Source organism: Nycticebus coucang, chromosome 14, assembly GCF_027406575.1.
Source record: "Nycticebus coucang isolate mNycCou1 chromosome 14, mNycCou1.pri, whole genome shotgun sequence".
Classification (NCBI taxonomy): Eukaryota; Metazoa; Chordata; class Mammalia; order Primates; family Lorisidae; genus Nycticebus; species Nycticebus coucang.
Genome location: NC_069793.1, coordinates 29,184,569 through 29,205,284, shown reverse-complemented (window position 1 = coordinate 29,205,284; position 20,716 = coordinate 29,184,569). Strand labels below are relative to the sequence as shown.

General features: G+C 39.1%; 1 protein-coding gene across 2 annotated transcripts in view; it reads left to right on the top strand.

The window, feature by feature from the left end:
• Positions 1-1,944: 1,944 nt before the first annotated feature.
• Positions 1,945-20,716, top strand: part of TRIM44 (tripartite motif containing 44) — a 127,559-nt gene continuing 108,787 nt past the window's right edge. For both annotated transcript variants that reach the window (XM_053561818.1, XM_053561817.1), the window contains exon 1: positions 1,945-2,952. In XM_053561818.1, coding sequence (XP_053417793.1) covers positions 2,287-2,952 — 666 coding nt within the window. In that variant the 5' untranslated portion in view covers positions 1,945-2,286. The remainder of the gene's footprint in view (positions 2,953-20,716) is intronic.

The window sequence follows — 20,716 nt, the reverse complement described above, 5'->3', positions numbered from 1 at the left end:
GATTGACTGATTTTATCACAGCTTGTCAATAGAACTTTATAAACTACCTTTCTAATAGTTTTGTTAGCTTCTGCCTCTAAGACCCTCTCTTCACAGAGGGCTCAAAGAAGGATTACAGCATCAGAAACCAAACAGCATAGCATTATAATTTAACTTTTTGTCAGGTAAATTTAAGACGACACAATAACAACAGTAATGACAGAAAGACTTCTCCTCCCCCCTCCAAAAATCCTGAACGCAAAATGTTCTTTTTAAGACCTTAAAAAATTAATATTTTCATTGAAAAATGATTTTCTAAATGTGATAACATAATGTTTTTAAAGGCTATGTTGTTTCCTTTTAAACTTGCAGTAGGGGAGAATGTAAATAACCAAATGAGGAACACTATTCACTAGATATATTAATGTTGATATTTAAGCTGACATTGGTTGAATATTTTTTCCAGAATAGAGCATCAGTCTTGCTTCAAATACAGATATAGAAATAATTTCCAGCGAATGAGCTGGAGGAAAAGAAAAATGTGTATAAATTATAACAAAACAAATCTGATATTTTTCAATATTCTATAGAATTATTCTGAGGTTAAACAAAGGGCTTCTAAAAAAATAAGTATCTAACAAAATCTGCCCAAAGGTTAAGCGTACATTAACCACAGAAATTTTAAAAATTGTTTAAAATGTCTAAAATACGACTTCATCTCCTGGTATTTTGTTGAAACCATTTGGAAATCCTAGCTCAAAATTATCCAAGACAATCAATGAAAAACACTGTTCTACCCACCTCCACTCTTCCTAACCACATGTCAGCCCCTTCCCTGACTAAATTAAAAAAAAAAAAATCCCTTTTCTTCTCTCAAATATAGTGCAAAACTAAAGCTCTTCTGTGAATGAAGAGATACTGTTATGGGGTAGAGACTGGACGAGAATTGTCTACACTACCAGCAGCCAGCCAAAAATACCCAGCTAAAACCTCCTTTAAAGGGCTATTATGAGCACTAACTATAATTTATGCCAAAAATAATAATTAAAGCCTAGCGAATACTATGCAGCCACCTTTACATTTAATCCATAAAACCCCATGAGGTAGATATTATCATTATTTTCACTTTACATGTCTTTTGAAAAGTGGAAAACAGATCGATGCATTAACTTGTCCATGGTCACAAAACTAAAACCACTGTTCTAGGATTTGGGGTCCCTTAGACAGTGGACCTTCAAAAAAGATGGCTTTTAAAAAGAGCCACAAAAAGATCTAGCCTAGTTTTGTGCTGTTTAATAAACTACAATCCCCTACCTTTTATTTAAAATCCAATCTGAATCTAGAGGGACGTCTTACATAAAGGAAAATGACTGTAACCTGGAACTCTGACTAGACAAGTACTATATACCTCCTCTCCATCTCATTTCACCTGACGGCTCAGTTTGAGCCAAGGCTAGCTCTCAGAAAAAGGCACTTAAGTTACTGCTCCAGAAGTTCTGAGCCCCTGGGAAGCAGGAATGCAAACAGACTTTGTTTGCTCAGTCTGATTCTGAGATTCCTTGAGCCGAGGAGGACAAACATAGCCCTTCTGGGGCCCTCAGGAAGTCCAAAGAGGTCGGGTTCAGTCTGGTAAATACTCAGTCCCGACACCTTGGTGAACACGAGGAACCGTGACGATAACGTGGTACTACAGCGACGGAAACATACACGGACACCAGGCCAGTGGCCTTGAAAAGCCAGGAGAACACCTCCAGGGAGAAAGTGAGGGAAGCGCAGCCCAACTCCCGCCTCCGCAGTCAGCGGGAGACTTCCTCCATCCTCCCACTCCTTCCGGGGATGCTGAAATTCCCAGCCACACAGCCGCGCCCCGCGGGAAAGCCAGAAAAGGGCCATTGCCTCTTTAAATGACTCAGGAAGTGAAAGGGGGCCGCCTGACAACGAAAGGGAAAGTGGAACCGGGGCGGCGCGTGGGCAGGCGGCGGCCGCAGGCACGCCGGGTTAGCAGGAGGCCAAGCGGGCTGTGCGGTGAGGGGGCCGCAGGGGCGCGGGGCTGCGCGCCGGAAGTGTCGGGCACGGCAGAGGAAGCGCCGCAGCGCCGCGGAGCAGACCGAGGCGGCGGGGAGGCCTTTTCCTCCTCCGCGGGGGCAGGGGCGGCCGCGGCCCCAGGTCCCGCTAGGAGACGCGGCGCGACCCAAACGGGCAGCGACTCCCTGGGAAGGGACCCCGGGGGTGGGGAAGGAGGAAGCGAGAAGGCCCGCGAAGGGAAGGCGGCAGGCTCGGAGGCCTTGGCCGCGTGAGAGCACCCACATGGCCTGCGGAGTGGGCGCGGCCTTCGAGGAGCTGCCTCACGACGGCACGTGTGACGAATGCGAGCCCGACGAGGCTCCGGGGGCCGAGGAAGTGTGCCGAGAATGTGGCTTCTGCTACTGCCACCGCCACGCTGAGGCGCACAGGCAGAAGTTCCTCAGTCACCACCTGGCCGAATACGTCCACGGCGCCCAGGCCTGGACCTCTCGAGCAGGCGGGGAGGGGGCGGGGAAGGAAGATGTGGAGGCCAAGGTGGAGCAGGAGAGGGAGATAGAAAGCGAAGCCGGGGAAGAGAGCGACTCTGAGGAAGAGAGTGAGTCGGAAGAAGAGAGTGAGACGGAGGAGGAGAGTGAGGATGAGAGCGACGATGAGAGTGACGACGACAGTGAGGAAGAAATGGAGGATGAGCAAGAAAGCGAGGCAGAGGACAACCAGGAAGAAGGAGAATCTGAGGCTGAGGGAGAAACTGAAGCAGAAAGTGAATTTGACCCAGAAATAGAAATGGAAGCAGAGAGAGTGGCTAAGAGGAAGTGTCCCGACCATGGACTGGATTTGAGCACCTACTGCCAGGAAGATAGGCAGCTCATCTGTGTCCTGTGCCCTGTCATTGGGACTCACCAGGGCCACCAGCTCTCTACCCTAGACGAAGCCTTTGAAGAACTAAGAGTAAGTATTGGGCCTTCAGAGTATAGGCCTAGGGGTCAGAGTCAGGACACCTGGGTTTCAACTCAGGTGGCCTAGTCGTGACCCACATTCACTTTCACCTTGTCCCTAAAGAGCTAATCTAGTCAACTTGTTGGGAGCAGTGTTTATTCACCCTTTTTGGTTGAACTCCTTTGAGAATCAGGTGAAAGTTCTGGACTCTGACCCAAGAAAACACATGCACATCAAAATATCTAGTGTTTCTGGAAAACCACAAGCTTCTTCTGATCTGTGGGTTGCCCTTCTGAGGCCGGTTTCCACCACATCACTAATGTTGAGACTAGTGCCTTGCTTTCAGGTTCTTGATGAGGCAATTCTTTTGCCTACTCGAAATCATGGGAAGTCATGATTTTGCCAAATGAATACCATCAGCTGATTTCTTCTTTTCTCTGTAGTGAAAAGGCTTATGTAGTGGCTTTGATAATAACATTATGTGTACCCTGAGTTCCTTTAGGTTTTTGTGGGAGATTAATAGAAAGGAGGCTAAGAGGATGGAGGCCAATTTGGGATGGGAGTGGAAGTTCTGTGTCCTCCATCTGGGCCTTCATCTGTCTTGGACTTTGCTGGTCCCTTAGAGCAATGTTTGGCAAGTAGTGGGCACCTATCAAATATTAGTTGAGTGAATCAATTTGTAAATTATTTTCTTTTTATTAACATTGTGGATATTTGTAATCATTGAAAGAAAGTTCTAACGTTAACTAGGGAGGAAAAGTTTGAGTGAAGCCATTGGCTCATTTAGTAATCAGCATATTAGTGAATGTTGTCATGTTCTGATGATGTCTACTTTCCTTTACAATCTCATAGTTGCTGGCATTGCGATGACAAATACTTTGATAATGAAGATCGTCTGTATTAGATTTTGCCTTTTTTAATTCCTATCTTTTTTTGTAAAATGAATATTGAGAAAATGGGTAAAAAACATATGTATAATCTGACAAATAATTATAAAGAAACACTGATGTAACCCTTACCCAGATTAAGATATGAATATCGCTGTAATATTGAAGCTTCCCTGCTTTGTCTAACCCCCCCATACCTTTTTCCATTTATAACTATCACTCTTCCCTGTCTGTTAACAATATTCTGACTTTTGTGGTGATAATTTCTTTGCTTATCTTTATACTTGTACCACATGTATGTGCATTCATAAACTTATTTGAACTTGACACTGTTGGTATCTATTTTTATCAGATGTTCTTTGGAGTTTTGCTTCATTTTCTCAGTATTATGTCTATGAGATTCATCAAAGGGATTTTTTTCATTGCTGTATTGAATTCCATTTTATGATTAACTATTCTATCATGGAGGAACAGTGATTTGTTCCAGGTTCTGGAGCTTCTGGCTGTCATAAACGATGTTGATATAAACATTCTGGGTCATGTCTCCTGGTGCATATTTACATACATTTAAATGGAATATAAATATAGGAGTGAAATTGCTGGGTCATAGACTATGCATATCTTCATTAGTACTAGATGTTGCTAACTGTTTTCCAAAGTGATGTACCAATTTGCATTGCCATGAAGAATGTGAAAGTTTCATTTTGCTGTGTATTTTTCCCCAACACTTGCTATTATAGTATTTTTAATTTTAGTCAATCATGGATAAGTAATGGTATCTTATGGTTTTAATTCACATTACTCTGGTTACCCATGATTTTGAGTGTCTTTTGTATTTCCTCTTTTGTGAAATATCCAGTCAGTTTTTTTGCTTATTTTCCTGTTGGGTTGTTTATCTTTTTCTCATTTGTTTTTAGGAGTTTTTATAAGTTTCTGACTTCTTTGTTCTATATATGGGTTGTAACATCTATTTTGTGGGCTTTCTTTTTTAAAAAGTGCCTTGCACATCTTTAATGTAGTAAAATTTATCAATATTTTCCTTTGTTGTTAGTGCTTTTTATATCTTCTTCCACTTAATATTGATGTTTGTGTGATGGAAGTAGGGGCTCAATTTCCTTTTTCCCTAGTACAGATAGGCAATTGCTCTAAGTCTGCTCTTTCAGTGCTGATCTGCTATGCTACCTGTGATATATCAAATGCCTGTATGTGTGTGAATGTGTTATCTTGACTCTTATTTTGTTCCATTTAGCTATTAGTATATCCCCGTATGAACAGTATGTTTTTTTAGTTACCATAGCTTTATAGTAATGTGTCTTAATACCTGGTAGAGCAAGTCTTTCTGACTTGTACCATAGAGTGTCTTGGCCAGTTTTGGCCCATTACATTTATTAGAATCATGCTATGAAAAAGCCTCCAAGAGGTTTCTTTTGGGAAGGGGAGGAGGTATTGTATTATTTTTTTCTGTAAGATCTTGTATGGCATTGTAAAGTTAATCCCAGATAGTAATGTAAAAAATGTTCTTAAGCTTTTTTTCTCTAATTGTATATGGGCATATGACTGATTTTTCTATTAACTATATGCTGAATACTCTGTCCTAATTATCTGTAGATTCATTCTATATACATGCAGAATGTATTATCTGTAAAGAAGGACAGTACTTGTTTCTTTCCAATCTTTATACCTTTTCTTTGTTTTTTCTTGCCTTATTGCTTTGGATAGGACCTCCAGTGTAATGTTGAATAGATGTGATAATCAATATTCTGGCCTTTTCCCTAATCTAGGTATAACTTACATCATTTCACAAATAAATGATATGTTCTATAGTTTTTTTTAGTAGATATGTTTTATTAGATTAAGAAAGTTCAGTCCTAGTTTACTAAGGTTTTCTTAATTTTCAGTGGATTTGACTATTGCATGATATTTCTGCATTTATTGTGATGAGCATGTCATTTTACTTTTTTTACAATGTTAGTATAATTGATTATATTAATCTACTTTTCTTTCTTTTTTTGAGACAAGGTTTTTCTCTGTTGTCCAGGCTAGAGTGCAATGGCTTTATCATAGCTCACTACAACCTCAAACTCTTGGTTCAAACAATCTTCCTGCCTTAGCCTCCAAATTACCTGGGACTATATCCATCAGGCTGTTTTTTCTATATTGTTGTAGAAATAGGGTCCTGCTCTTACTAAAGTTGTTCTGGATCCTGTGCTCAAGTGATACTCCTGCCTAAAACCCTCAAAGTGCTAGGATTACAGACATAAGCCATTACACCCAGCCAACTTCTTAAAATTAAATTTAAAAATCAGTAATGTGTTCACGAGTTTCAAAGGCTTTTACCCCTTTTACCTGGTTCTCCCACCAGCTGTTGGTAACCAGTTTCATTAGTTTTTTTCCTATCCGTCCAGTGTTTTTCTTTTTGCAAATATAGGCATGTACATTTATATGCTTTTATTTATATCTCTTCATGTTATAATATTTTATAATTAAAGCAGCCTTGCATTTCTGTGATATAATTGCCTCAGCTTGGACATGGTGAAGTATCTTTATTTGGATTCCATTTATTAATAATTTATGTAGAAATTTAAAAATTTATATTTATGGGAGAAATTAGCCTATAATTCGTTCTTGTATTGTCCTCCTGAGATTTCATAATCCAGGTATTCTGGCTTCATAGTCTAAGGCATAGTGTATTGTTTCTAATGTATTTTCTCTATTTCTCTTTTTTCAATTCTCTGTTGGAAATGTTTGTGTAAGATTGGAGTATTTCTATTAATGGAATAATTGTTAGCGCCGGCCATGGAAGCTATCTGCTGGACCTGGAGAGAGTGGGGCTGGGGATAGTGTTCTTACTGTTTTATATAACATTTTTGACTATGGATTCAATTTCTGTATTGGTTACACATCTATCCAGGTTGTCTATTTTTTTTCTTAAGTCAATTTTCATAAGTTACATTTTCTCAGAAGTTTGTCCATTTTTGCCTAGATTTTCAAATATAGTAGTATAAATTTGTGAGGCATATCCTTTTATTGTCTTTTTTTCTTTTTTTGCAGTTTTTTTGGCCAGGGCTGGGTTTGAACCCATCATCCCTGGTATATGGGGCCAGCGCTCTACTCCTTGAGCCACAGGTGCTGCCCTTATTGTCTTTTTTTCATACTGTAGCTATTCTGGATATTTCTTTGGGAATAGGAGCATGTTGATTTGTAGTCTGCCTCTAATAATTCCATTATGTTAAGACTTTGTAGATCACTTTCTTCTGTTGTTGTTGATTTTTTTCCTTACTTATTTTCTTTTGTGCTTTGTTTTCATTTGATTAAATAGCTTCTCATTACCATTAAAAAATTAATGGTCAGAACTTCCCCAAGGCTTGCATGAAGCTGCACATTTCAAAAGGATTTGCCTTTGTTTCTGCTAAGGCCTGCGAATACGTGTTTAGAACATCCTTAAACTGGATTAATTTCTTGGGGTTTCTTGGATCAAATTTTCAGGAGGACCTTCCCAAGGTTACAGTCTCTTAAAGATTTTTCTTTCATTTTTGACCCCACCCCCAATTTTGTTCAGCTCTGAGACAACACTTTCTACGGTTTCATTTAGAGGTTTATGTAGTGGCAAATTTGTTTTATTCTGGGTTGCCTTTACTCTGGGATTTTACTCTTTGGCAGGGATTGAAAGGTCTGGGGGTGGGATCCCAAGTTTATATGGAAAGGGTCTCCTTTAAATGCCCCACTCTGTGCATGCCATAGGTTTTGCTTTCTGTTATCTCTTACTCCCCTTCCACCTATTTTCCACTTTTAACCAAATTCACAGTGCAGTTTCATGGGATCAGTAACTGTCCTTATATCAAGAGCTGCTGCTTTCTCTTTGCCTATCATAACATTGGAACAGTATTACTAACTGAACTATAGACTTTATTGAATTTCACCATGTTTTTCTCTCATCACTTTTACCATATTACATTTCCTTATTATTTGATGACTTCAATAGTTTTAAGGAGTGCTAGTCAGGTGTTTTGTAGAATGTTCCTTAATTTTGATTCGTCTGATGTTTTTCTCATAATGAAACTGGCGTTAATGGTTTTTTTAGGGGAAATATTCTTTTTTTTGTTTTGTTTTAGAGACAGATCTCACTTTGTCGCCCTCGGTAGAGTGCACAGCTCACAGCAACCTCCAGTTCTTGGGCTTAGGCGATTCTCTTTCCTCAGCCTCCCGAGTAGCTGGGACTACAGGTGCCCACCACAATGCCTGGCTATTTTTCATTGCAGTTTGGCTGGGGCCGGGTTGGAACCCGCCACCCTTGGTATATGGGGCCAGTGCCCTACTCACTGAGCCACAGGTGCCTCCCTAGGGGAAATAATTCTTTTATGCTTGTTTTTTTTCACTTAATATGTTTTGGAATCCCCCTCAGATTCGTCCCATTTTTTTCTTTTTAAATTTATCTTTGCCAACTGCTAATACTCCATTGTATGTCATTCATTAAATTCTTAAGATAATTGTTTTTGCAACTTTAGAATGTCTATTTGGTTATTTTTTAGAGATCTATTTGGGCCTCATCCTTGATTATATGTTACATTTTCTTGATTCTTGTTATGTCTCATACTTTTTCATTTAATGGCAGACTTTTATGTTTAAAAACAACTATAGAGACTGGTATAATATTTTCTTTTTTCTCAGAAAGAGCATGCTATTTTTTCTGTTAGGCAGATAGGGTGTGGGGCTGCTCATTTTAATCCAATAAAGATTTGAGCTTAGTAGGGGAGTTTGGTTTCAGCTGTAGTTTCAGTTCTCTGGTATCAGATGTTTTTAGGACAATGCAGTGTACATTCACTTATTGGCAAAAGAGTGTTTTGGAATATAAAAAGTGATTCAGTGGGATGATGGGCAAGAGATGAAGATCATTGTTTTATAACATTCAGTAATTCAGCAAGTATTTATTGAGCATCAGTCGAATGAGGGTAGTTCCTAAGCATTAGAGATATAGCAGTGAAAAAAATGGAAGAAACCTCTATTTCTACTGATACTTACATTGTGTTGGAGGAAATAGAGAAAAGCAAAAATACAATAAGTGTTATATGCATAAATAAAAAGTAAAACAATACAGTATTGGAGAGGGACAAGACATATCCTAGCTTTGCCACTTATGACTTTGGGCAAGTTATATAACAGTTTGGCCTTGTTTCATATCTCTAAAATGGGTATGATAGGCTCGGTGATTGTAGCTCAGTGGTTGGGGTATTGGCCACATACACCGAGGCTGGAGGGTTCGAACCTGGCCTGGGCTTGCTAAACAGCAAATGACAACTGCAACTAAAAAATAGCCGGGCATTGTGGTGGGTGTAGTTCCAGCTACGTGGGAGGCTGAGGCAAGAGAATTGCTTAAGCCTAAGAGTTTGATGCTGCTGTGAGCTGTGACGCCATAGCACTCTACCAAGGGTGCCATATTGGGACTCCGTCTCACACACACACACAAAAAGCATATTATAACAAGAAATAAAATAGGGTTTTTTGTGAGAATGAAATGACTTAGTGGATAGAGACTTTAACAATGCTTAGCACACTGTTAGAGCTCAATAAATGTTAGCTATTCTTTTTGTTATTAGTATCACAGGGCTAGTTAAACACATAAGTTTAGATTTGGGAGGAGTCTGTGCAATTTATTATTTTGATACTTAAATTCTGAACCAGACTGTGAGTGGTTGATATTAGTGGTAGATGGCAAAATTATTGCCAAAGTCTGCTGATACTTTTAGAAAAGTAACATTCCAAGTAGGCCAGATGGGCAGGGAAACAAAGGTGACCATATAGCTTGAGGGGATGTGGGTAGAGGAAGCTTGCTAGGCAAAATGGCCTGAGGTGAACACCTTGGAGGGACAGAGTCAACATCTAGTCGCTGAAGCACTGTTCCACCTTTTTTCTTGGACTTCACTTTGTTGCTATTTGGTTTTGCAGAATTTGGTCCCTAAAAGATTTTTTCATTGGTCCAAATTTGAACAGAGCCTGGCCTTTGGCTTTATCATAGAAAAATAGCCATTTTATAACCTTTTATCTGGATCATAACTTCTTATCTCAGGTATGCAGATTTCTTTTACTCTGACTATAATTTCTGGCCCTCAGAATGAATCATTGAGTCTAAGGATTTTGACCTGGTTTATGGATTTATTCATATGAAAATTCTTATGTGGTCAAGGAAATTTGAACTTGGAGCTACATTTAATGAATTTTTTTTGTTGAACAACAAAAGTACAATTAGATATACAGTAGAACTTCAGTAAGTTGACCAACCAAAGTACTGTAACAAACTGGTCAACAAATGGAGGTGGTCAACATAAGGAACTAGGCCTACTATACTGATACTTGCACGTGGTACATGTCAGGTCTATGAAAATTAGGTCAATATAGGGAGTTGGTCAACTATGGTGGTTCTACTATATTCGATACTTAGTAGTTTTTAGAATTAGTTTGAACACAGCCTACTATATTTTTCATAGTGGCCTCATTTACACACACAACTCTAACTCAAATGGAAATGGAACACTGTTGACCTTACTATATGGTGTGTTCATTTTCTGTTCTGTTAAAAAAAAAAATTCTGAATCCTCATACTAAACAAATGCAACGCTCTTGGGCAGCACCTGTGGCTCAGTGGGTAGGGTGCTGGCCCCATATACCGAGGGTGGCAGGTTTAAACCCGGCCCCAGCCAAACTGCAACAAAACAAATAGCTGGTGTTGTGGCAGGTCACTGTAATCGGGAGGCTGAGGCAAGAGAATGGCTTAAGTCCAGGAGTTGGAGGTTGCTGTGAGCTGTGACGCTATGGCACTCTACCGAGGGTGATAAAGTGAGACGCTGTCTCTAAAAAAATAAATAAATAATAAATGCAACACTTTAATGGGTCATGTTCTGTGATTTGAAAATCACTTATCTATTTCCTGCTAAGATCACCTGAAGGAAAGGTAAAGACTTAAAAAGTGGCAAAGGAAGAAGTAGTTAGCTGTTTTGGAGTATGTAGCATTTTTGGAGTTCTTAATATGCCTTCTTTTTTTCAGTCTGGCTTCTTCATCATAATTGTTTTTGTTGTTGTTGTTGTTGTTGGGTATTCATTGAGGGTACAAGAAACCAGATTACACTGATTGTATTTGTTAGGTAAAGTCGCTCTTATAATTGTGTCTTGCTCCCAAAATTAACATGGTTTTGCTATGGAAAGATCCAAAGGTTTTGAAGCCATACCCCTTGCTTTTAAGATGGATAGCTGGGGAGAGGAATGTTTGGTTAAGTGAAATGGGGAACAACTGGGGAGAGTCAGTGAAGGGACACTGGTAGCAGGGTGATTGGAATAAAGGCATATACTCAGAACAGCTGTGACTCCAGAAGAGCTGGAGGTATGTCATAGGTATTTGATAGTGGTCAGTGACACTGGCTCTTTAGTCAGCTTACAGAAGAAGCAGTGGTAGGGAGGCAGAGTTTGAACATTCTTATATTTTTATATATTTTATTTCTTTTCTGTTGCGCTCTAACAGTGTGCTAGGCATTGTTAAAGTCTCTATCCACTAAGTCATTTCATTCTCACAAAAACTCTGCTATAGGTCACCCTCTACCCTGTTTCCCCGAAAATAAGACATCCTCCGAAAATAAGACCTTCTTACAGGAAAGATAAGACGTCCCCTGAAAATAAGACCTAGCGCATCTTTGGGAGCACACCTTAAAATAAGACACCGTCTTATTTTGGGGGAAATAGGGTAGTTCTATGAAAAGTTTATATGAGGCCTTTAGCTACTTTATAAATGTGCTTTTTTTTTTTAGACACAATCTCACTCTGTCACCCTGGGTAGAGTGCTGCTATGGCATCATAGCTCATAGCAATCTCAAAGTCTTATTCTCAAGTGTTCTCCTTGCCTTATCTCTCAGGTAGCTGAGACACCCACCACAATGCCTGGCTAGTTCTTCTATTTTTAGTAGAGATGGGGTCTCGCTCTTGCTCAGGCTTATCTTAAACTCCTGAGCTCAAGTGATCCACCTGCCTTAGTCTCCCAGAGTGCTAGGATTATAGGCATGAGGCACCATGCTCAGTTTTTCCCTCCCTCCCTTCCTTTCTCTCTCTCTCTCTCTCTCTTTCTTCCTTCCCTTCTACCTTACTCTCCTAGGCTCAAGCTATGTCCAGCTAATTACCTCTTCTTCTTTTTCTTCTTCTTCTTTTTTTTTGGTAGAGATAGAGTCTTGCTCTTCCTCAGGCTATCTCAAACTCCTGACCTCAAGTGATCCTCCCACCTTGACCTCCCAAAGTCTGAGAATGACAGACATGAGCTACCATGCCAGCCCAAAGTGTGCTCTTTTAACTAATAATAAGTCTTGGAACTATGTAGTGAACAGGTCACACAGGGCCCTAGCTTTCTGGAATTTACAGCCTCTGTCCCTACCTCTGTTCCTAGAGATTTCTGTGGCCAGCCCAGAAACATTGTTACTCGGAAGGATTATGTGTTGATGGATTATTTTACTCTGCCTCAGGAGCACAGGAAGTCACTACCATTTATATGTAGGGGAGAGAGATAGTAATTTTGGATGGTGACAGGTACTATGAAAACAATAAGTCATGATAGTGTAAGAGTAAGTGGTGTGGCAGGATAGGGCCACTTTTTGTTAAAATGTATTATGGAAGCCGTCTCTGAGCAAGCATGTAACATTGGGGTGAAGACCTGAATTACATCTTGCAAAGATCTAGGGTATCCTCAAACTTTTTTTTTATTGTAGGGGATTCAATGAGGGTACAATAAACCAGGTTACACTGATTGCAATTGTTAGGTAAAGTCCCTCTTGCAATCATGTCTTGCCCCCATAAAGTGTGACACACACCAAGGCCCCACCCCCTCCCTCCGTCCAACTTTTTAAACAGGGGGCCAATTCACTGTCCCTCAGACCGTGAGGGCCGGACTATAGTTTAAAAAAAAACTATGAACAAATTCCTATGCATACTGCACGTATCTTATTTTGAAGTGAAAAAACAAAACGGGAACAAATACAATAACACCGCCTCATGTGGCCCGCAGGCCGCAGTTTGAGGACCCCTCATTGTAGAGAAACCCTGCTATTGTGTTGCTTATACAAAGTCCAGTGTTTTCATTCATTGTAGAATGAAGAGTTTATACCATTCTTCATAGAAGGATTGGTTGGCTCTGTAGTTGAAAGAATGACATTGTTCAAGCAATTATAATGTACTGCTAGCACAGGTAAACTACTTCTCTGTGGAGGGAATATGAGGTTATAGGAATCTCTTTAACAATAGATAAAAATTCCATGGTATTCAACATTGACAGTGATACAGCTTCATTAAAGAGACTAGAGAGCATCTGCAGGGTTAAGTGGAGGGGGAAGAGCCATCTATTTGTGTCCTGTTAAGGGTGGAATGTTTTTCTACAACTTGAATTATTAAAATTACACTTTATAATCTGAGGGTTAAAAAAAAGGTCTGACAGTGATTAAGGCAGAATGGTGAATAGGAAGGTTCTAATTAGAGATGAACTTGCATTGTTGGAGGGACAGTAAGAATACTGTGATGAAGTAGACTGGAATGAAAGGGAGTAGCTGGCAGAGTATACATTGTGTTTCTGAGCCTTGGCTCCACATTTGATTCACGTGTAGAGGGGGAGTCTCTAAAAAATACCTGCAGTTGGCCCCACCCCAGCTGATCAAATAAAAATCTCTCATAATGAGGCCCAGGCATATAGACATAGGGTGTGTGTGTGTGTGTATTTAAATAAAATTTTGACTTTAAAATAAATAAAATTTGACTTTAGAATAGTTTTAAATTTATAAAAAGAATTGGAAAGATAATGTGAGTTTTCATTTACTTTATCCCATTTTCTCTTTGTTAACATCCTAAAATAATGTGAATACATTTGTTGAGTACATTTGTCACAATTAATGAACCAATACTAATAAATTATTGTTCATGTTTTATTCACATTTCTTTAGTTTCTCCCCAGTGCCCTTTTTCTGTTCTAGGAGTTCACCCAGGATGCCACATTGTTTTTAGTCAGCATGTCTTCTTAGACTCATCTTGGCCTTGACAATTTCTTAGACTTTCCTTATGTTGTTGACTTTGTTAGTTGTGAGGAGTACTGGTCAGGTATTTCGTAGAATGTCCCTCTACTGGGATTTGTCTTATGTTCATCTCATGATTAGACTGGGGTTGTGAGTTTTGGGGAAGAAAAACACAGAATTAAGGGTACATAAGGAGGATTACTATGAGGATGATGAGGAAGATGACCCCAATGCCCTGAAGGACCCTCTCAATCAGATTGATCTACAGGAATATCTTCCTTTGCCAGTTTGCGCAGCAGCCCTGCTACATAATGTTCTCAGGCCACCTTAATGACGAGAGGGTTCTACAGACTATCGATATCTAAAAAGGGGAGACTTTCTGCATTTGCTCCTTCTCTTGGCTGAGCCTCAAACCGTTTTGCAGCCTTCCCTTACCTTGAGGTGAGGCATCCTGACCCTTCACCCTTGGCCTCTGCAGAGTGACACTGACGACAACTCATACCAAGCTTGCCAGTGCCATTACTTAGGAATCCTGGAAAAAGGACTTTCCTCAAAGTCCCCCTGAAGACATCTCATCTCTACAAGCTTCTTTCTACCTACCTCTGTCCCTACCTCTGTTCCTAGAGATTTCTGCTGGCCAGCCCAGAAACATTATTACCTCGAAGGATTATGTGTTGATGGATTATTTTGCTCTGCCTCAGGAGCACAGGAAGTCACTACCATTTACATTTCTAAAACAGACCTATCTACTTACATAGGATATCTGATATGCTCAGATAGGAATCCTCTTGAGAGACTGTTATGCTTCTGCCCTTGACCTGTGATGCTCTGGGTTCTCAGGAGGAACAAGCAGGAACAGTTGCATTCTAACAAAAATAAAATAAAAGGTACATACTATCAAGACGACTCATCCTTGTTGATATCTGGGAGACAGGGTACGTTCACTGGTACTTTCTGTGTCTGACCCTCTTTTCTGTGATAATTCATGAATAAGATCATGTAATATCTTGTGCACTAACATGAAGAAAATCTCTTCTTTCCTTTTCCTCACTCATTGGTCAGCTTTTGAGCACAGCCTAATTCTTAAAAAATGATTAATAATATTAATACCTAGTGCTTGCTATGTGCAGGGGCACTTTTCTAAGTGCTTTGTACATATTACTCATTTGATCCTCATGACAATCCTAGAGGTACATTGTAACATTCTATTATTATATCTATTTTTAAAAAGAAGGAAACTGAGGCATAGAGAAGTCAAACAACTTGCTCAGAGTCATACATTTGGAAAGTGGCAGAGCTTAGTCCATTTGTGAGAGAAAAAGTCCTGACTTACCTTGCTGTCTCCCCCAAGAGCACAGTGCCCTTTTTTTCTCTTCCCTGACCTTTCAGTCCGAATAGACTTGGTTAATAGGCATTTTATCCAGCTAGGCAATTTATTTCTGTGATAAGGTTGCTGATGCAGTAGGCTCATTATTCTTATACTCCTCTGGAGATAAAGGACAATGTGCCTCTGACACCAGCTGTTCTTCTCCATAACCCTCTGACATGGAGGTTGTCCTGCTTACCTATCCATTAGTATACCCAGCTTTTCTCTCCCCTAGTATCTGCCTACGTTTGAGAAGGTAGAGATCCATCCGTATCAGACCAGAGTATGTCTTCTGCTTGAGGTTATGGTTCAGTCTGGAATGACCAGCTTGATTTCATATTATTCTTGTTTGTTTTTTTTTTTTTGGGACAGAGTGTCACTCTGTTGCTTGGCTAAAGTGCCGTAGCATCAGCCTAGCTCACAGTAATCTCAAACTCTTGTGTTCAATCAATCCTCCTGCCTCACCTTCCCAAGTAGCCAGAATTACAGGCTCCCACCACAACGCATAACTAATATTTTTTACTTTTAGTAGAGGCAGAGGTCTCGCTTTTGCTCAGGTTGGTCTTAAACTCCTCAGCTCAAGTGATTCTCCTGCCTCAGCCTCCCAGAGTGCTAGGATTATAGGCATGAACCACCCTGTCCGGCCCTGTTGATAGTTTTAATATCCAGAACAAGTGCTAAACTTATTAGGTGGCAGGAAGAAATAGAGATGCTCACATAGACTTACCAGAATAGGGACAGAGTATAGGCAAAGAATAGGTGGGACAAAAGCTTTAGTCCTGATCTATGGAGTAGAGGTGAGAATGGGGTGAGAAGCACAGAAGCCTGGCCTTGGGAAAGCTAAATCGTGTGTGTGTGTGTGTGTGTGTATGTATGTATGTGTGTGTGTGTGTGTGTGTGTTACTGTTACAGGGATCAAGCCAACATGGCATTAGGGGAAAAAAAATCAATATTGATGCCTTTTTAGATGACATAAAACTAATCAAAAATGGAAAAAAAAACAATTAACAAAAATTTCCAAATTACTGAAGGTACAATTTGCAATTTATGACAAATAACTGTATGGGCAATGACTTTGATGTATACTATAATGTGATAGATTATTCTTTACGAACATTTAATTATGTATTCATTTCAGAGGTGATTAGCTAGTTTTCGATAAAGTGGTAATCTGCTTTAAACGTCAATAAGAATATTAGAGAAAAAATTCATTATAATACACCTAAACTGTGGCATCTAGTTAGCTTCAGCTTTGGAGACTGGTATTTTTTAAAGTAATTTTATTTATCTGAATAGTTTTGGGGTAGTTATTGTGGTGAGCTGTGTGGTAGATATTGAGAGAAGTAAGGAAAAGTTTCAACTTCGGGAAGTTTATAGCCTAATAGGAAAGATAGTTCTTGAATGTGCTTATTTGTATTAGAGGAGAGAGATAAACAGTATCCTATAGGAGTTAGAGGAAAAAGAAATGAACTTCAGCTGAAAGACATGGAACCAGGAATGGTTTCTTGGAGGAAGTCATGGTCAAAATGGGCTTTGAATAATGGATAAAGGATTTTACTAGGTAGACAGCAGGCTTTTAGATAGCCCTTCTATGTGTCCCATAGGAATAGCCTGTTCACATTTATTATAGTACTAAATTCTGTAAACTACTTCTTATTATCCTTTTCCATACCTGTCCTCTGTGGCTTATGAACTTCTAAGGCTAGAACTATGTGTTAATCATTTTCGTGTTCCCATAACCTATCACAGTGCCTTTTGTATTAACTATTCGGTAAATGCATGATATGATAATAATCTCATCTAGTACAGGGCATTCATGAAGAGCTGAAAGATACAGTACTGAATAGTAGTTTACTGATCAATGTTTACATTGGGATTATGTTTGACTGTATCTAAAGTTATGAAATAATTTGGAAAAGTCCAAAATAATAGCAACTCAAAACAAGATAGGTGTTTATTTTTTTCTTATGTAAAAGAAGTCTTGAGTGTAGGCATTCTAAGGTTGGTGTGGAGAAACTACAAAGTTAGGAATCTAGGGTCTTTTCTAGCTCACCTCTGACATCCTTACATTGTGATCCTTGTCCTGGACTAAGATGACTGCTGGAGGTCTAGCGAGCACTTACAAGTTTCAGAATAACAGATACAGAAAAGGGAAGAAGGGCATACCACTCTATTTTAAGGGAACTCTCCAGAAGTTGCATACATTACTGCTATGTTTCATTGGCCAGAACTCAATTCCTTTTCATTTCTGGTTGGAAGAAAGGTTGGGAAACAGTCATTTCTCCAGGCCACAGTGTGTCCGGCTAAAAGTTAAAGTGCTGTTACTAAGGAAAAAAATGGGAGAATGAATATTGAGGAATCAAATATTCTTTGCCCCAGTTAGCAAAGAATGTAATTGATGTATGTGAGTCCTGGCTTTACCACCTTCTATCATGTCATGTCAAGTAACTGACTCAGCCTCTCTGAGTCTTGGTTTCTTCTTCGGTAACATGGGCATAATAATGGTTTCTCCTCTTTGGATTATGGGAAGGAACAAACAAGATCATAGATGTAAAGAACTTAGCACAGTGCCTGGAAGATACAATAATAAGCCGTCAGCAATGGCTCTTATTCATATTACTGTTATAGTAAGGTTCTATTCTGAATTCAATTCCAGACAAGTTAGTCTGGCAGCAGTAGAAGTTCTGGACACCAAGTTTCTTGGGTGCAAATTGTTCAGCCCCCACTCCTTCTGTTACTTCTGCCTGCTTTAATCTGGTGGGTAGATAGGCTGCTGAAAAACTTGTCTTTAGAGAAGAGGCTTCTGTATATTTCAGTGTCCTGCTGGTGCCTTATGCACTAGCTAACCAAAACACAGCTGGTAGGTCTAATTTTAGGTTCACAAGTCTTTCTGGTTGTCCTCTTTAGATTCTGTTTTACATTCTGAACTGTGGGAAATTTTTATAGAAGCAGAGGGAAGGCGGGGACAATATACCATTTACTTTCTGATTAGAAAATAGCCTCCATTTTCTTTCTAGTAGGCAGTCATGGGGAAAGATGGAAGGTTGAGTTTACATGGGCACCCCTACTGTTCTCCTTTCTGTACTTTTTAGGTCTGTGTGAACCCTGCCAGGGTAACCTGTGTTGAGTGGTAGACTCTGACTTCATGTGTATGAAGAATGGAAATGAGAACCTTTGGCTGAGACTATAAGAGATTCTCATGTAGAAACTTTTGTCTGTTTTTGGATTTTGAGGCTCATTCCAGAGATGAGGAAAATAATAATAAATAATAGCTATCTTTTTTTAGTGATTTGAAACTAGGTACTTTTCATATACTATTTCATTTGATCCTCAATACAACTCCACAGTAAGTTGTGTTGTTATGATTACCATTTTATAGGCGAGGAAACTAACATTCAAAGAAGTTGAATTTTGCCAAAGATTACTCAGCTAATAAGTGGAAGGACTGGGATTTGAATCCAGGTCAGACACCAAAGTACATACTCTCTCCCTCCTTCCATTTTGCTGTTACTCATATTAATGATTTCCACTTATATGTAAGCTTTCTAAGTTATACTGACATTTTCTCCTGATATTTATTATCCGTATAAATGTATGTAATAGGTAAATATTTTTTGAATATCCTAAAACTATTTTTTCTCTTCTCTCTGAAGTTTTCTTCCTGTATATTTTACAGAGCATTTTGATTAGTAACAAATTCTGTTGTTCATTTTGTTACTCAGCACTTCTCTGGATTAGTACCTGACAGTTGATAGTCACTTACTAACTGTATTGTTATTTAATTAATAAAAACAACTAAAATTTATTGAGAACTTAGCTTTTAAACTTTCTACATATTAGTGCATTTAATTTTTATCACAATTCTTTGAAGTATAGTATTCACTAAGATATATTTATTATTTGAGTGGCATGATTTTTCCTTTTGATCCATTCATTCAACATGTATTAGAATTTATATTCTATGAGCAAAACCGACAATAAACAAGTTAAATAGTAAATAATATTTAAAATCATAAGTATTATGAATAAACCAGGGAAGGAGATAGGGAGTGTGTGAGAATGAGAAGGAGGCTGTTTTAAGGATCTTTTATATTTTATTCTAAATAGCCATGGACTATTTAAGAAAGGGAATAAGTAATCTGATTTACATTCTTAAAACTTCACTCTGGTTCTTGTGTGGAAAGTGGACTGTAGAATATCAAGAGTCAGAGCAGTATTGCTGCTTGAATTAGGTTGGGAGTAAAGGGGATGGTGAAGAATCTATGTCAACCTGAGATGGCATTTATTTTAGAGTTAGGTCCAGAAAGACTTGTTGATAGATCCAAGAATGATTCTGGGTCTGAGGAACTAAAGGTGTTGGCTTACCATAGGAGTGGGTTTAGAGTTGGAAAATGAAGTGGTGTGAGAAAGGTGGTAAATATTTTCATACATGGCATAGTGGTACTGCAATTTAGTTTCATTTCCTCTTGAAAGGTATTCCATCTTCTAACCTTTTTTCACTGTTTCTCCCAAATTATTTTTTACAAAAAGTTGGATTGATTTTTTTTTTTAAGCCTGGTGTCAGCAAAAAGCCAGTGGAATAGGAAGAAAAACCTCAAACTGACAGCCAGTATTCTTTCCAAATTCAGCATCTTCTGAATCTTTGTAACACAGAATTCAATATTTAGGAGTCAGTTTAGGGTATTTATGTGATTTATATTTACAGATTTGCTGACACTTGATTTTTCTTTTGGGTGCCTAGCTGGTTATTGGCATTAGACTAGACCAACTTCCATAAAAGTGCAAGAGATTGTCAAGAAATACTTCCTTCGCTCCTTTGTTGAGGGACCAAGGAGGTCTGCAGATGCCACCGCCCCTGGAGTGTCCTTTTAGACTGCGTTGAAACCAATAAAGGCCGTGTTTCTGCTGAAAAAAAAGAAAGAAAAAAAAAGAAATACTTCCTTCTGTTCTGATACCACTTTCTTTACTCACCTACCATATTCCACCTTTTTTCCCCTTCCCCACTTTTAAAGTGTATTTACATTGGAATGAACCGTGGTAGTCTGTCCTTTGGGGTGAATGGATATGTGTGTATCAGGTATTCTGCACTCCTTTGAAGAAAGATGTTCCAATCTCTTGGTATTCAAAACAAGGAAACATAACCTGCAAATATCTTCTCCCATTCTAAGGGCTGTTTGCTTGCTTTACTTACTGTGTTCTTGGCTGTGCGTAAGCTTTTTAGTTTGATCAAGTCACAATAGTGTATTTTTGAAGCAGCTTAATTTCCCGGGGGGGTCCTTCTCATAAAAAACTCGCCCAACCCAATTTTTTCAAGGGTTTTCCCTACACTCTCTTCTAGTATTTTTATAGTTTCATGTCTTAGGTTTAAATCTTTAATCCAGTGAGAGTCTATCTTGGTTAATGGTGAGAGGTGTGGGTCCAGTTTCAGTCTTCTACAGGTTGCCAGCCAGTTCACCCAGCACCATTTGTTAAATAGGGAATCTTTTCCCCACTGA